This window comes from Aythya fuligula, chromosome 4 (assembly GCF_009819795.1).
Source record: "Aythya fuligula isolate bAytFul2 chromosome 4, bAytFul2.pri, whole genome shotgun sequence".
Lineage (NCBI taxonomy): Eukaryota > Metazoa > Chordata > Aves > Anseriformes > Anatidae > Aythya > Aythya fuligula.
The window spans coordinates 19,935,593-19,953,503 of record NC_045562.1 but is presented as its reverse complement, the minus strand read 5'-3'; the positions used below and the strand labels follow the sequence as shown (position 1 = coordinate 19,953,503).

Below are 17,911 nucleotides of genomic sequence, written 5' to 3'. Positions count from 1 at the left end.
AGACTGACAACCTTACTGACAAGGACAGAGCTTTTCCCAGTGTTAAGTGCTTCCAGCAGTGAAGGTCTGCCTCACTCATACAACGATGTACCCGTTTCTCAGGTGGCTTTCTCTCTAGTGCTCTGTTCCATGATGGGAGAGTACACAACACTGTGGAATACAACCAACTTTTATCACAGCATACTATTTTTCTTAATTTGCTAAAACCAACCTCTTTTTCTGCAAATAAATGAAGTTATTTCGTATAAGTTTCATTTTTGTAGTAAAATATGAATTTCAAGATTTGCATACTTTTTAAATCATCTGCCATTGTATTCCTCTTGGGTAATAAACAGCCTAGGTATGACACCTTAAAATAAAAACTAATTAGTGGATTGGATTAAAAACATGAAGAACAGAAATGGGTTCCAAAGTACTTTATGTACTATAACTGAGCTCATAAAGTCTATGGACCTATATATTAGAGAGAAGGGGTACTGCGAGACAAACCCACACCAACTGCTCTAGGAAATGAGTGAAGAATTAAAACACCTTTCCACAGGCAGCATAACTAGAAGCCTATGCATTGGAGCTTCTTCTGTTATGGAGGTGTGCTGAGAGAATATATCATCAGATATTCTCAAATAGACAGTAAATCTGCTCCTAGCACTTAGGAAATTTCCATGTTTTATATTTGGAATATGTATGGGGCTAATGATGAGTGCATTACTGTTAACTTATTCTGTCTGAACAAAATATCATGATATTTGTTTTTAAAATAAATTCTGAAAGTGGTCATTACTCCTAAGACTTCACCATTCAGTTCATATTTTCAACATTTTCTTGAAATCTTGAAATTTTCAAGATTTCTCTTGAGGTCCTCTGAAACCTGAAAACTGCTTTATGACAATTCTCCAACTATCCAACCTCAATGATTTTAAGAAAAATAGCTAATGTTATGAGGCCTGTCTGCAATAAAACCATAAAAGTCAGCAGTAACAGAGCTGCTCACACCGATATGTCGTGTAACCCCAGTTCTCCTCATGCTGCTACACAACAGGGTGATGCAATGGCATCAGTTCTGTGTGCTTCCCATGCAGAAAGCTTACCCACAAAATCCCTTTTAAGCATGCCCTGGAAAATGACAGAGTCTTATTTTAAACCTGGCCACCACTATCAACCTCATCTTTGCTGACCAGTCACTGCTGCACTCCGGTATCAACAGAGGGACCTCAGGCTCACTCACTGCTGGTCTCTGCTGGAACCTTTGCCTGAGGCAGTACGAACACTGCAGTTAGTTGTCATTGCAGGCCTTCTTATGCTGCTGCCACGCCTGCCATTAGAGACCAGACTGATATCCTCTGTCACAGACACTGGCCAAACAGCTGTGCAGTGACAGCTTGCACCATGTGCAGTGGCTCCAGGGCTACACAGACTGTGACGTAAATCCCAGGGGCAGTAGAGCTCCCACTGCTTCCTTTGGAAGGCATTATGTAACCCACAACTGAAACCAAACCATTGAGAACTTCTTTATCCACAGCATTCCCCAGGCCATAAATAGTGTGTCAGTGATCAGCCTAAGACAGCAAGAAGTGTGTGCCATGCCAAAATAGACTGCTGGGCTACTGCACAGCTTTTCCTTTCCGTCCTTTACGATACTCTTATCACCATGAACATAATATGCCTTTTCACCCCTTCTTTGATGCCATCTTTGAAGTTTTTTCTCTATGGAAGACACATATGGAGGCACTTTTGTTGTATAATACTGATTTTTACCATAGACGTACACTGTTATCCATTGGCTGTGTGGAGTTTATAACTTCTACCCACAGGTAGAGAGAGCCACACTGATACAGTTTAGAGGGGAAAGTTGAAAGCAAACAGTGGATATGGTTGCTTTTTATTTCCAAGAGCAGGTATCACTGCTAACAGCTGCCCTGTCAGCTCTTGGACATGTATTGACCCATGAACCCTCCCAAATCTCTAAAGCTAGATAGGCACCTTCCAGGACATCCAAGACTGCCCTGTGTGGATAAAGGCTTCCTGACAAAAACAATCAAATTTTAGAAACATCCCAAACTACTACTACTACTTTGATTCACTTCTACTAAAAAAAAAAAAAAAAAAAAAAAAAAAAAATCATATATATTTATAGTTAAGCCAATGTTTTAGCTGTTTTCATGCATCAAGGCCTTAATGGTAACAAAAAATGAAGTTAGAAATGGTAGGCAAAGTTTTAAACAATAAAGTTTTGTTTGCATGATGGTTCTAACATTTTAATGAGTTGTTTTTCAATATTTCAATTATTTTGCAGTATTTTCAATATTCTTCAATACATTGAAGAATATTTATTTTGCTATTAATTTGCTATATACAGCATATAAATACCGTAATTTGCAAAGAAGAGTTATTGTATTTAAAGACTTTAAAAGCTTCAAAACAAAATATAAGTGTCCTTGTAAATTCAACAAAGAGAAAACCAATATTACTTAACAGCTATTTTACACAGACTTACTGAACATGACTATATTTCAAATAATCATATACTAGGACATTTACTGGTTCTTATCTGATATATAGAGTATTCCCAAGTATCAGTGAAGGCCTATAAGCTTATTATCTCAGAGAACTGCGCCCAAATTTCACAACCATAAGTTTCTCCAAAATTATAGAGCTTAAAACCAAACCAGAGCAAGCTGCAACACAATTAACAATTTAAGGTTACAATTTTCATTTCATTTTTGGAGATTCCAAAGGAAGATGAGAGTGAATCACGAATATGAATGAAGCAAAGCCACCATATGAAGTAAAGTCATCATTACAGGATTCACTGACTTTTACCCTACCACTCTAAAAACAGCGGGGAGGGTAGGAGGAATGAAAGCCTGCATCTCTCCCACTCAGAGTAGGGCAATGACAGCCCACTACCTGATCTTGATGTATTTTATTCATAGCAATAACATTGACTGCCAATTCTTCAGTTACAAATTTACAACAGGATTATCAATTGTGTGTTTCCAGATTTGCAACATTAACCAAAAAATAGTTAAATGGAGAAGTGATAGCTCAGCCACAAAGGCTTTGACTTGACATATACAATTTGCAGTCAGATATATTAATACAAAATACTATTGTGCTGATATATTATTTATGTCTAAAAGTATTGCACTTGCCCAACTCTGAAGAAGTGGGAATTTGTCAAGAGTTAGAGACATATGGGCTGTTGTGTAATTCTGAGTGTTAATCTCTGAGAAGTTTTGGGGACAAGGACTCACAGTTCCTAGGATAATAAGATCAACATCCAAATGTACTAGTGATCTGGAAAGATATGAAGACAAAGATACAATGATTGTGAATTAGAAACATCTCATAACTATAACGAGGAAACCACTAAATTTTAACAAACAGACACAAACGGCAAGGACGCCAACCCTTCTTCCCAAGAGAATCATCTGAACAAGAATCATTCATTTACCTCATTGGAAACACCAGAAGAACTGTCTTGAACATACTCCAAAAGCTTTTTAGGTGGCTGCAGAAGTGCAGAGATGAAATGGAGGAGAATCAATGGCAGCAAGGAATGAAACGTGGAGAAGGTGACACAGTTAGAAACTAAGTGTTGACAACATCAGATACAAGAGTGACACATATGGGTAGAATGGAAGGAAGACCGTGTTACAATATTTTGTAAGTTATTAAGCATCTTAATAAATGTTAGTAACTTTAGGCGGTAAAATTTACAGCTTGAATGATTGAATCAATACTAGCAGTTTTTAATACTTGTGAGACAAAAGAATGTAAGGCATCACAGTGACATTCTGCTAGGAACTCTCGATGTTCTATTCTTGCAGGAGACACTATATTCTCAGTTACCAGCACTAGCAAAACATTGTTCACATTTTGTTCTTCAGAAGAACATATCTGGACAGTTTCTGCCTACCTATATGGAAGAATGACAAACCAGCTTCAATGGCTAGATAAAAGGAGATGAGAGGTAATCAGGGATAAATGTGATACACTGCAGAGCACTGGACAACAAATTTTAAAAGGAAGTGTGAAGTTCACTTTCTCTTCTGCTTTCACTTTTCACAGCTGTGCATTCTGATTTTGACTTATGAACAGATGCTGGTTCCCAGAATGCCCTCCAGGACCCTGCGCCAAGTGCCCAAGCTCCTCATGTAGCATGGCATGTCAGTATTGTTTTATGCTTTTAAAGATTGTTCAAACCTAATCCAGGCAAATGCAAAAGATTTAGGAAGATTAGTAAACAATTCTGTTTAACATGGAATTTATATTGTTCTTAAATATTTACACACTACTATTTGTCTAATATGTTGTCTGTTTTTAAGCTATTAAAGTCACAACCCTGATAGGTTTAGGCTTCACTTAAAAAAAAAAAAAAAAGTTATATGCATTTGATGATTTTATTGACCTTCCTTAAAAAAGTCATATTAATTTTACTGGGATATGAATTTGGTAATTTGTAAATCCTTATTAAAATATTACCCCTAACATTTAAATATTAATATTCTGCCCTCACTTACCGGCCGTCCAAACTCCAGTTCTGAAAAGAATTTATACCAGGGTTCGTTTTCTAAATCTATGTCATCTGGGTTTACGTGATCGGGCTGGAGCAGTTGTGAAGGAAAAGGGAAGGAAAAGGCACACACTGAGCAAAGTGCTAGAAATGCCATGTCACTTCAAGGACACACACACAAACGCAAAACAAATACAGGGAAAACAATGGAATAAAACCAAAGAATGAAGATGGTATTTAAGACAGAAAATATTCTTGTTCAAGAATTGTCATTGACCAGCAACTTTAATACTTTTCTTTTTGTTGTGATTCTTCCAATGACTGGAAGATGTTAAGCATTTTAAAATTACTCTTAAAAGAGGCCTCTTTGACCACTTCTATAAACACAACTGCATTAAGTGCATTTAAGGCTACTAAAGATGCCTTGTTAAGAAAATGTTTTAAATGACTGTCATCTTCAGCTAGACAACATGATAACATGACATAATTCTGGCACTATTGCTTTCACTCATTCCTTTTTCTTCTCACAAAGCATGTTCATTCTGGGTCTTGCAGTCCTGAAGCAAGCACTGAACAGAGATAGTCAGGCATGACTATATTAAAAACCTACTTCAGAGGATCAAATGGAACTAGGATATTTTAAACCCTATGGTCAAAAATAGGGAACAAAAAATACGCATTCCATAATTTTAGCCTTAGCAGCATTTTGTAATGCTTTATCTCTCATGGACTTGTTGACATAAAGCATTTTTTTTTCCACACTGAAATATTTTTTTTTCACCTGAAAATTCTCACAGCAAAGGGATTAAGTAGGAACTGAAGACAACATAAAGAAAGCTTTTCAATGAGCAGAAGAATAATTGACAGATTTATTCAAGTAGCATGAAAACATGACAGTGCAAAACAGTAGAGCTCCCAATGGGATGTTTAATCCACTGCAAACTTGGCTGCCTTAATTATTTTCTAAACAGCTTCAGTTCCTTTGTAAGATCTGATGTAAGCTGCCATGCAGCGCAGAATTACAGTGAACTCTTGTCTTCAGGATCTCTGAATAAAAAAAGCCTCTTGCTGAAGATAATTCTGAATTTAAAATTTAGGCCCCCACAAGTGTAATTATCAGAATTTAGACACTAATTATGGTGTGACCTAGAAAGCAATCCTCAAAGTAGGAGGCAAGGTCCTATATAAAGCATGACACTGGTAATTAAGTATATAACACTTTTTCCTCCCGAGTCAAGCTGCCACCAATATACTAGAACAATCACACACTTATTTCTGTTTTCTGCAAGAGATAACACTGCGTGCTTGACCATTTCAGGTAATTAAAAATCTTATAGCACTTTTCTTGATGCCTTTGACGTTACTAGAATGGGCTGCCAACTTTGCTCTATTGAAAGCTCAACAGCAATTTTGAACTACCTTGGTGCTCAAATATCTATGAGCTGCTCACACAATATCTGGAGATACTAGAGACTATCTAGAGACGTATTAGAGGTTATATATGATTTCAGGAATACACCCAATCTCTCCTATAGAGAGATGAAGATATGAATGCAGATACAACAGATTCAAAAATACAGAAGATACTTCATCTGAGGGATAAAGGAACTGGGGCTGTTTAGTCTAAAGGAAAGGAGGCTGAGGGGAGACCTCATAGGAAAGGAGGCTGCAGCAAGGAGGATGTTGGTCTTTTTTTTCAGGTGACAAGTGAGAGAATGTGAGGAAACAGCCTCAAGTTGCAGCAGGGGAGGTTTAGATCAGATATTGGGAAGAATTTATTCACAGAAAGGGTGGTTAAGCATTGGAACAGGATGCCCATGGAGGTGATGGAATGGATGTGGCAAGTAGAGTGGTGGGTTTGTAGTGTTAGGTGATTGCTGGACTTGGTGATCTTAAGGGTCTTTTCCAACCTAAATGATTCTATGATTCGTATTATATTTACTCAGTATCCCATTACAGGTAATGCTTGGCATAATCAGATTTTTTTTTTTGCTTACCTTAAATATATATATATATAAATCCACAATTTAGATCTGGATAATCTGTGAAGACAGTATTAAGCAGCTACTTTTCATGATTTCTCCTAAGTTACAGTATGTTGAAACATTTATAGCATGTTTTAATCTTTATATTATAACAATGAATTAATTTCCTGGGACAGAAATGTTAAAATCAACAATTGGGTGCATCTACTTTGGGATTTTACTTCATATATCAGTAATGCCCTTTTGATGGGAATCTCTCTTACTTGTCTGTCTTATTGCACCATGCTTCTCATTGCAGAGGAGCCCTGGAATACACAAATTCAATTTATTTCACATAAACTGAGCCAGAAGATGCACTATGGGAGCCCAATTAATGGGCTGCAGCCACTAATGGGTGTTCACTTAATGGACTAGTTTCAAATTACTCAGATATAAATCCCTTGAAATGCAAAGGATATCATGGAGCTGTTGGCACTACAAATCCAGGCCTACTGACTGGCTGCCCATTTCCTTGGGCAGCCAGCCTCAGTTTTATTAGCCTCAAGCTTGCCCGGACAGCAGCAGCCCCATGCCTACACACTGGTGGCCTGGTGTCCCTCCCTCCTTGTAGGGAGTGAGAACACACCACCAGATGCACTGGGCTTCCACCCCAGTAGCCAAGCAGATTAAAATGGAAATGGTAACTGGCTCCCTTTTTATCTTTAAATACTCTTGCTAGTAGTTGAATGCTAAATTAAAAAAAAATAAAAATAAAAATCTGCCTGTAAGGAAAAAAATGCAAACAGTGTATGTTAATGCACTGTATGCACTTGAATCTCAGTATTCAAGTTCTCCTCCTGTGGTAGTGTGCCAATGCAATGAGAGCATAAGGGAGTGTGTGAAGTTAGCTCTATTCACACAAGCCCTACTTTTATTTACAGTTTGAACCGCAGAGGGCAGCAAACAAAAAGAAAGAGTGCTGAAGTTCATAACTTCACTGCTGCCTAGCAGTCCCTGGGAGGACGCTGCATTCCTTGGGCTACCACAGGCAATTGATTTCACTTGGCTTCCAGATTCAGTTTTGCTGGAGGACTGTTTTTGATTCTCTCTCCTACTAAGAGACTCATTTTAACTCTCTTATTTTGGCTTTAAAATTATGACAAGTTTTTTTGACTTTAAAAAACGATTTTGGCTTGGTCTTACAAAGTATCTCCCAAACTGCTTGAACAGAGGATAAAAGCATTAGGAAGGTAAATTCCCTTTTATGACAAACAGAGTAACTTTCCCATACTTTGTCCTTACGCTAGCTTTTAGTAGCATTTTCATTGTTTGCTTTAAATTTACCATTTAAAGACCAATAAGTATCTTCATTTCACCACATGCATCAAATGATCAACACAGCACTGTATCAGCATACTCGAGTACAGAATACTGAGGTTAATTAAAAATTATATCTACAGGCTGGCATACAGCTTTGCCTGTGCTTCATTTTATATACATATGTAGGCATTCATAGGTAATAATCAAATGTGTGAGTTTAAAATGGTGGGTTAAGTAGCTCTTATGATAGAGTCTGCATAGTCAAATTTATATTTAGCATTAGCAAATTCAAACACCACACCAAAGTCTCTTTGGAACAATGGACTGAGACATTTGTCACTAATTTGGCTTTGACTATTTATTGATTCCATAGAGCTTCTTCTTTTTCTTCTATTTTCAAAAAGCTGTTGTGGCTCCAAGTCCACTATCAGATTGAATTAATCTCTCCACATCTTTATCAGAAGACATATTTTGTAATATTATAACATACCTAAATGGGGAATTTGTAATTCATTTTAAAAACACAATTAAAAAAAACTACTTTAGTTCACAGAAAGCGTTACTGGAGATCAGATACTGAGTAGCATATTCTGATAACCAAACCAGGCTGTAATGTCAAATGTGACCAAACTTGTCACCTAAAGAAAAATTCAAATTAACCACTAAAGTTGAAAAATTAGAGGTGCATCAATGTGCAAGCACAGCCTATTTTTGCAATTTGACAAGAGGAATATTTTAAAATTTACTTTGGTTATGAAATCCTCTTGTATATAAGTTCAGTACAAAATTTGTATACTGAACATACATATAAAAAATCTGGAATAGAAATGAACCCCAAAGTTTTATCTGACTAGCACAAACATATTTGCATGCTTTGATTAGAACACAATGAAAACAAATTCATCTATTGATTGTCCCAATTTTTCGGTCTTTCTTTACAGCAACACCAAAATTTTTCCTTACTTGCTTCATTGAAGGAAGAGAGAAATGTACAAATTGTAGAATATGAAGTTGTTACTTCATATATATGAGGTTGAAACTGGTGAAGAATAAATATTTAACTTTATATTCATATGAGTAAGATTGAATTATTACACTACAATTTACTTATTTACTGGAAGTAAACATGCATTTTAGGAAACAAATCAATGGCCCTGATGATATTAGAGAAAAAACAGAACATTTTATTGAATCACAGACAATGGAGATTAAATGACACATCAGAACAACTTTTGTACCACCTTACCAGTACTATGTTATTAGAATAAATTGTAATGGTTTATGAGCTCATTGAAATGGGAGGAAAAGGAACTGCCTTTGCTTGGAAGACTATTCAACAGGCTAAGGTCACTTTTTTTATTTTTGCAGACCACTTTGTTATGTAATTGAGTATAAATTTTAATTTTCTAAATTTCACTCCATTACTTCTAGTTACAATCTCAAAATGCCAACCATAACCCCCTCCTTTTTGTAGATGGTTAATACTCTTACAAGGTCAACTTACAGAAGAAAAAACTGCTTCATGACGGAAGGCTGCAACATGATGTTACAACCTGAAATTTCACTCATCTTTTTATGTCTGTAACAAAGATAACCAACTCTTCCTAACTGATCTATTCATTTAAAATGTATTACTACCTCATTTATTTTAGGTTTATTATTTCATATGTTCTTTTGTTCTAATGAATGAGTATCTGGTGAATTAAATTTCCCACTAAATGTTAATCTTACACTGAATCTCATTTTATTATATACTTCCTATTTTCTAACCTCCACATTAGTCACAACTCTTTCCAATGTAGTATCTACGTTAATAATGGGAAATCTGATCTTTCAACATCATCTGCCCTGCTTAGTGTCATATAAGATAGTTGTAAATATTGTTCCCCCCTCCCCCTGTTTTTTTTTTTTTTTTTTTTTTTCCAGATTGTTTACATCAAAAATGCAAAGTAGACATGGAAATGATTTAATTTCAGAAAAAAAAAAAAAAAAAAAAAAAAAAAAAGAGTAAGTTTTGGGGCATTGGAGAACCTCTCTCACTTTTTCTTCCCTCTCCACTCCCCTCCCTCCCCCCTTTTTTTTTTTGTAAAACTGATACAGTAATAGTTTTAAATTTGGATGTTATAAATGTCCAACATTTACAACACTAATGAACTATGTTCATTTTTATCATCCATATTTTGTACAACATCTTAATATAATCAGAACAAATTTCTTAGATATCAAAAATCAAAATGTTTTGAAATGATCAAAATGAAAGAAACTCATGCATTCACAACAAAGCTGTGAATTCGGAATTTGCCTCTAAATTTGGAACTGATACAATGTTTTTGGGTATCAGCTTTTCCTAGACACACAGGAAAATCTTTTGGCACCTATTCTGCAGATCATCCTTTGTTAAGTTGAGAGTCGTACGTTCCATATCTGATTCAATGGACACAAGGAAAACAAATATATCAGTGAAACCACATCTTTTTCTTTTTGTAACATGGTCAAAAGGAAGTACATGAATACATCATCTTTATCAACAGCAGAAATTCCAGAACTGTGATAACTTACTCTATTTCAAATATTTTTGTATTAATTAATAGTTACAGTAACGTCTGCATAACTTCTACCATGACTCTTGTTTTTCAGTCTTTTACTCGGAACCACACATAAACAAAGAATCTCTCAATTCTGTCTGAATATTATTTCCTCAGCTTTTTAGATTTATTCTATAGAGAGACGTTTCCTTATGTTCCTCAATTTTCTTATATCAGCTACTAATCTAAGCTTCTTGATTAGTATTAGAATTCTTGCTTGACAGAATTCTGAGTTTGACTGAAGCAACTCAGCAAGTATAATGTGACTGAGGCTTTTCTGCATTAAAATATTATAAGGAACAAGCAAAGCTCAAAATCCAACCTCTTGATTGAGAGCATCAAAATTAAAATGCATTAACACATTTAAAAAAAAAGGCTCCAGGAAAAATCAGCAAAGCTCACTTTTCTGTCATCTCATTAGTTCACTAAAATTGAAAATCTGTATCTATGACCACATTAATCAATAACACAATTCGTATATGATTTTTCATGCTAAGTTAGTAGAAAACATAATTTATTAGAAAAGTGAGGCTATCCTTGAAACATTACTGTACTTTTTTCTTTCTTTCTTTCTTTTTTTTTTTTTTTTTTTTAATTAAAAAGACCTTGAATCTGCTGTTATTCTTTGGCACCGGAAAAGCCTGGTAAATGACCTCAGTGTATAATGCAACTGTTGCAATCAAAAAAAGTGCTCAGAACAAATGCCACTGCTTTTTAAATATAATTATTTCTTAAGAGCAGCTTGACAACAAATACTAAATCCCATGTAATTAGTTTGATTAATTAGCAGTCCACAGAGAAATGCCAACTCCCTCTTTGAAAAATGAATCAGTTCTGCAAGAACTTAATTTCACAGAAACACACTACAGAAGTCATATTTCTGCAAAGACCACTAAAACACGTGGAAAAGCTTCTTAGTATAGGTGTTTCATTCTGTTGACATATTACATATTCTGGAATTGAATTATTTGAATAATTTATTTTAAATTAGAAAAAAAACAAAACTGTGAACAAGCATGTAATGGAGCAATACATATGCAACTAATAAACCAATATCAATTACATAAAAACCTTATTTAAAACTAGACTCCCTCAACTGTAACAGCCTCAAAGTAAAATCCCAAGAAAAGAAAATACTGCCACTGATATGTGACAATTTTCCTAAAATACTAAAGTATCGAGAGAGCACAAAGGTAAATTAGGTTGGGTGAATGTGTTTTTCAGCAAATGAAAACTTCTGTTAATGGTCATTTTGCATGCATTAAGCTTAGCTTTGTAAAACAGGCATGTAAAACAATTCCACAACTGCAATCACTGTTCAGAAAGCAGTAATAAAAACTTTGAATTACATGTTCATGTACGCTCAGTACTCATGGAGTAACTAGCACCGGAAAGAATCTCCAGAGGTCACCTAGTCCAACCTCCTACTGAAAGCAGGTCACTCAGGGCTGGGTCTAGGTGAGTCTCAAACACTTTCCGAAATTGAGATTTCACAGACTCTCTGGGATACCTTTACTGATATTAGATCAAAATCTGCTTAAGGGTACAATTAGTCACATCCTGAAAATGCAAATTGTTTATTCTTGCGCATTAATTAACCAGAAATCATATGTGCTGTTGCTACTACTGCAAATGAATGCTAGAGATGCATGCCAATTAGAAAAAGCAGCTTCCATTAATTCACAGTTCTACTCATCATCCATTACATTTGCACAGTGGTTCCTTGACTTAGAAAAAACAGATCTAAGTTCAGCAAATAAGCCAAACTCATATTTTCAATACAACCATCATGAAAGAGTAATGAAAAATTGCTGCAAAATCATATTTGAGAAAGGACTTTCAATATTCATCTGAGTAGTTATAATCAGTAATAAAAAGATGAAACCTCTCACCAAGGTTTCATCAAACCAAACCTCTCACTGTATATTACTATTTCATGTACGTCTCTTACCGGTCTTTCATGTTCAAGGATTGATGACTTTCCTGGCTCATACTCAAAAATGCTTCTTGGTTCAGAACGGAATTTGCGGGTATCTACCTTTCTGTCAGGGGGATCCCAGTCATTTCTAAATAATAAATATGAACAACTGAGTTAATTGGCTGTCAAGCCATCACCTTTACAGCTTTGTAAATGAGACATACACACAAATCCAAATGAATTTAGGCATAGTTTCTCTTTCCATATTTCAGTTGTGAAGTGTCTGGCCTAGCATCCCATCTTTACTATAGCATTGAAGTTATTATAGCAGTTATTACAGGAGGTATATTCAGTACTGCAAGAAAAATACTAGGTATGTCCAGCCTATGTGATTATTTATTCTTTTAATTGGTGAACCAGTTAAAAACTTTCCTGACATATTGTGTTAAAATACCATGGTATGCCTTCTCAAATTGCCAATTTACTACACCTTAACACAAAATTTATTTTTACTATACTAACATAGATAAAAGAATGGTAGATGTTTTTGTCATCACACAATATGACAGTAAGTCCACATTGAAGAAGTTACACAATTTTCTGAAACAAAAAATGAGGAACTATTTTACAAGAGAGCGTGAAACTTTAATAGGCGTTCTTTGTCCTAATCTGTAGTAGAATTACTCTTGAATATCCTGTAAATAAGATATTCTGTTACCTTGGAACTTTGAATAGATAAGCAAGAACAAGAATTCAGAGTCAACTTTGGGACAGAACTTTATCCAGTATCTCTACAATTATAATTTTGTTTTCAAGTTAATAGTTTGATGCAAAGAATACTTTTTTTTTTCCAGTCACATACTATGTTGTTTTAATAGCTACCTGCACATTTTGGGTGGGTAGTTTGGTAGTTACTATCACAGTGAGAGCCATCTTCTCATGGCATTTTTGTAGTCACTACCCATATTGTATTTGGAATAACTGTAGCTCTGGGGCAAATGATCCACTAGTAATTCACAGAATGGGTGAAGGAAAAAGGAAGTCTCATCAGTTATATCCTGCACTTACAATAAGAAATAACATGCTCTGGTTAAATTCTATCAAGCTTTCTGATATGACTCAATTTGATGTGACCTGACCTAATAAGGCATGTCACGTGCCTTAAAAATCTATGGGTTAGCTTTTATTTACTGTGCAATTTCTGGAAAACAGATGCATCTATTTATAAAATGCCCTACCTTTCAAGAGAAGAACTTACACATGGCTTTTTATTGTGCATTTTCACTGAGGCAAAACTACACTTTCAGAGGAGAAAACAATTTATTTATTTTTTTAAGAACAAACTGGAAAATGGTTCTGATCAAGTTCCATTATACTGCATATCACTTTGAAGAAAAAAGGATGCTACTGAAATTCTGGTTCACACTGAATTCACTTTCATTTACAATGTTTAGCCTATAATCCCTTATGGACTATATTTTTGAGCCCAACTGTTAATGCAAACCGTATCTTGGCCCCCAGCTAGAAAACCGCTATACATGAGGACCTAAGCCTCTTATATGAGATTTTAAATACTCATACTTCATAGGCAATTAAAAAAAGAATCTCCCAACGGCAGGAAAAGATTGATGAGCTATAGCTGTCAGCAGCAGGCAAAGCATAACTAACATGTTTGGCATCCCTTGGCCTGGAGAACCTAGATTTTCACTGCCTGTCCTATCAAGTATGAGATTAAAAAGGAGAGGCTGAACATCCAAATTATGTGCTGCAGCAGTTATTTTCAAGCTTGACAAAAGGAATTGTAACAGTTCTCAGTTTCTGTGACCTAGGCATTTGGCCTAGCACTGGATGATGACTCACGTAACTTCAGAGATCAAAGCTAAGCAGATCTATATTTTAGCCTTTTGCTAAGATCTATGCTTCTGTCTGACTTGCTAACAAATTCAAACCTCTTGGCCTTTGGGAAGTAGTCCAACTCTAACCCTCAACATTTCCACTTGAAAAATGTTTCAGCAACAGGAAGAGCCAAAATCAATAATCATTGAGCAATCTCATTTTCATCTGCAGTATATATACCTGCTGGATTATTTTTTGAATTGCCACTACCTACAGATTTTAGAAAAAGCCATAATCATAAGTCTTAATTTAGTACTTAGTATCCTTTTTTTTTCTTACTGTATTTTACGTAAACTGCAAATTAATTTTGAATGAAAATTGAAACTATTTAACATCATTCAAATTCTACATATAAAAATATTTACAATGTCCAAACTGACAAAATGGGCTACCTCTGTTTTGTTGCTCGAGTTGTTGAGAAATAGAGGTTGACTGCTATACCTGTAAGTTTTACTCCTTCTTGAATTTCAATTAAAAACAACATTTAGACTCTTTTGCTTTGCTACTGGATATCCTAAGCAGTCTCTCCTACTCAGGACTAACTATTAAAGGCAGCTGCTAGAGCATGGATTCTTCTGAAACACAACAAGCAGGACAATCCCACCAATGAGAATGACAAATACTTTTAAACAGTATCACTTGTAAAACTACGCACTTCTTCAGCAGGTTGAAGAAATGGCAGCACTATACATGATGCCTGCGCTGCTGATGAAGATTACCCCTCATCACCTGACTGTCCTTTAAGTGAAGCCCTTACATTTATATCATTCTATAGCTGCTATTTTTTCCTTCATGGTATCTTGTAATTGGAGTACTATACATACCGAGAACACTTTTTGAAAATCTATTAACTTACTTCTCTGGTGTAATCCTTTCCCGCAGACGATGTGGTGGTACTGGAGGTGGCACATGTGGAGGTGGTAAAGGAGATGAGACCTTAAAGGCATCGGAGCTACTGTCAGAAGCGCTTTTAGACAATGGTCTATATGTCTGTGTCTTTGCAGCTGGGTGTGCCTGAGCAGAGAAGGATGGACTGTAGCTACCTAACATAAAACAAAAGCAGAAGTAGTCACAGCATGAGAATGAATTTTAATAAAACACAGAATGCTACAAGAATCCACAGTTAATTAAGTTGCAAGGTTATAAAAATGTGTAAATGCATTTTTAAAAGCATATTATATATATTATACATACATGCTATGTAATTCATTATAATACTTTTCATACATTTATGTATACAGCTACAGGACACACAGGAAAATGCAGTGAAGTTCAAAGAAATTAATGATTAATTGGGGGAGGGGGCAGGAGGGAGAGAAGAGTTATTAGCTGTATGTAGCTATCAGAGCTGTTAATGACAACCAGTTATTAACCCTAAGGCTCATCCTGTCTCTTGGTTTTTCTATGTCCAGCTGGAGGAAGAGAGGCAGGAAATGCACAGTTCTTACATTGTTTTAATAATTACTGCTAGTTTGGGATGGGTAGGCAATTGAATAGGATCTTGAATAACTCTCACACACAAATGCTCTCAATATTACACTAAAAGGTAGTATGAGAGCATGCTGAATGCAACATGAACACTGAAATGGAAGAATTATGAATGGCATTTTTACACAAGGCATGATTTTTTTTTTGCACATATGGTATATTCACATGTCCATTTTTGGTTCTAGTAAATAATTTTGCCACATGGTTATAATATTCTGCAAGATACAATTATTTATCTATATGATTAATATGTTTTTCTTGTGGCTAAATGACATCATCACCAGTGCCTATAACAAATATGAACAAGTTCGTAAAACAGAAGTATCTTTATAAGGCACTATTACTGCATTTTTAAGACTTTTTGTATTCCCATATATGTAATTAGTATTTGTACTTTCGCACAGTAGATCTCTTTTCCTTTTTATTATGAAAGGCTGTGTTGCTTATACTCATTAGTGAAAATATCTGTAATGTAATCAGAAACTAGAGTATTACAATGTACCCCATCTGCAGTAAGAGGCCCACAGTTGTAATACTTTTCTGTGGCAAGAATGAAACCAAAATTAAACTTAGTTTCATTTGGGAAAAAAGGCATGAAAAACACCAACTGAGATCAAACAAGATGATAAAAAGTGTTTATGCAAGCATTAAAAAAGCAAGCATGAATAGTTAACTACCCATGTTACTTTCTGACATTAACAAAAGACTCATTTTGAAGTGAGGGAATAATTCCTACCAGGACTGTATGCATAGGCAGTATTATACATGTCTGTGTCGTCATCTACAAAAAGAAATATACATGTTACAGTAATGTAATATGTGCCACTTTATCATAGCAACACAGCTTTTTTCTTGCAAATTCAAACAAGATTAGTACCACATCAAGTGCTGTATTTCTTTTTTTCATCTCATGTAGGCGTTTTCTGAATTCACTCTTTTCCCATTACACTTGGCATAAGCTATTTTGCCATCTTGCTAGTGAAATGGTACCTTCTTGCAATGTCACCCAATATTACTACTGTTTAGCCCCATATAAATTATAGCTGCTTATCTGCTCTACTCCCTTCCCCAAGCCTAATCTCTTACCTTTTGTCTGCTCTTCTCTCACTAGAGGAAGTTAACTCTAAATTTACTAATGTCACCAAGCTCCATTTCAGCAAAAAGCAAAGCAAAGCAAACCGAAAAAAAAAAATGTGGAAAAAAATGCAATTCAAACAGAAAACATATCCTCAAATCAGCCTGCACTGTTCTAACACATGAGCTCTCCAAAAGAAAGATGGTGTGGTGGGAGACTTACAGTGGCCAATCGCTCATCCCTATAGATGAGGATTGCTTCACTGAATTCCGTGGTGACATGGAATCACACTGGTTGCATGCCTGGTTTAATCACTTTAATTTTTAGTTTTAGTAATATATTAAATATATTAAATCAATTGTAAATATACAGTCTCTAGAAGAAGAAAATTGCTCTGTCTGCAGAAAAATCTGTAATCAAATTCAACCATTTGATTTGATTCAGTCTCACACTTGGTGAACATTTACATTTTCATATGGCAGCTAATCAAAAAAAAAAAAAAAGAAGAAAAGTGCATTTTTTTTTTTTTTAATACCACTGAGAACTACACAGCCAAGAAAACAGCATACTTACCAGGCTTATGAACCATATGGATTTGCTTGAACATTGTCTTGTACCAATCCTTTGGCCTGTCAACTGTCTAAATAAAATATAGTTTTTAACAATTAACAATTAAATTCAAATAATGAAGAAATAAGAATATCTATGTGGACAGATCTGATCAGATATTTAATGTTATTCTGGACACAGGTTTAGTTTTATCATGCTTTGTCCCCTATTCATTATAATCACTTTAATTCCATCTATTTCAGATGGTGTATTTGTTCCTCTCATCCCATCCCTGCAACAAGTTCTGGAAGGCACTTAAGACTAAGTAAGTTCTGTACTTTGATTTTGGAGAATACAGTGCTTAAGAACTCAGGAATTTGTGCCAGATCAAGAGTTTATCTCCTTAGTGCCCTATATTTGACAATGATGAATGCTAGAATGCTATACAGGAAAATACAAACACCTCAGCAATTATAAGCCTACAAGAAGAGTTTCTTTTTAACTCCTGGCAATTTCCAGCTTATATTATCTTCAAAATGCAATTGTTAAATGATGCACATATACTGTGGAATACTACTGAGAAAAGAATTAAGGCAATAC

The 17,911-nt window shown here is 35.2% G+C and overlaps 1 protein-coding gene across 12 annotated transcripts in view; it reads right to left on the bottom strand.

Moving 5' to 3' along the window:
- Positions 1 to 17,911, bottom strand: part of SORBS2 (sorbin and SH3 domain containing 2) — a 132,309-nt gene that overhangs the window by 31,800 nt on the left and 82,598 nt on the right. For 6 of the 12 annotated variants that reach the window (XM_032186139.1, XM_032186144.1, XM_032186142.1 and 3 more), the window contains 4 exons: positions 17,336 to 17,402; positions 16,424 to 16,468; positions 15,056 to 15,242; positions 12,337 to 12,451 (listed from right to left, as the gene is read on the bottom strand). In XM_032186139.1, coding sequence (XP_032042030.1) covers positions 12,337 to 12,451; positions 15,056 to 15,242; positions 16,424 to 16,468; positions 17,336 to 17,402 — 414 coding nt within the window. Of the gene's footprint in view, positions 1 to 3,454; positions 3,512 to 4,523; positions 4,608 to 12,336; positions 12,452 to 15,055; positions 15,243 to 16,423; positions 16,469 to 17,335; positions 17,403 to 17,911 lie in introns of all 12 variants that reach the window. The other 6 variants (XM_032186140.1, XM_032186143.1, XM_032186145.1 and 3 more) reach the window with 2 other exon arrangements.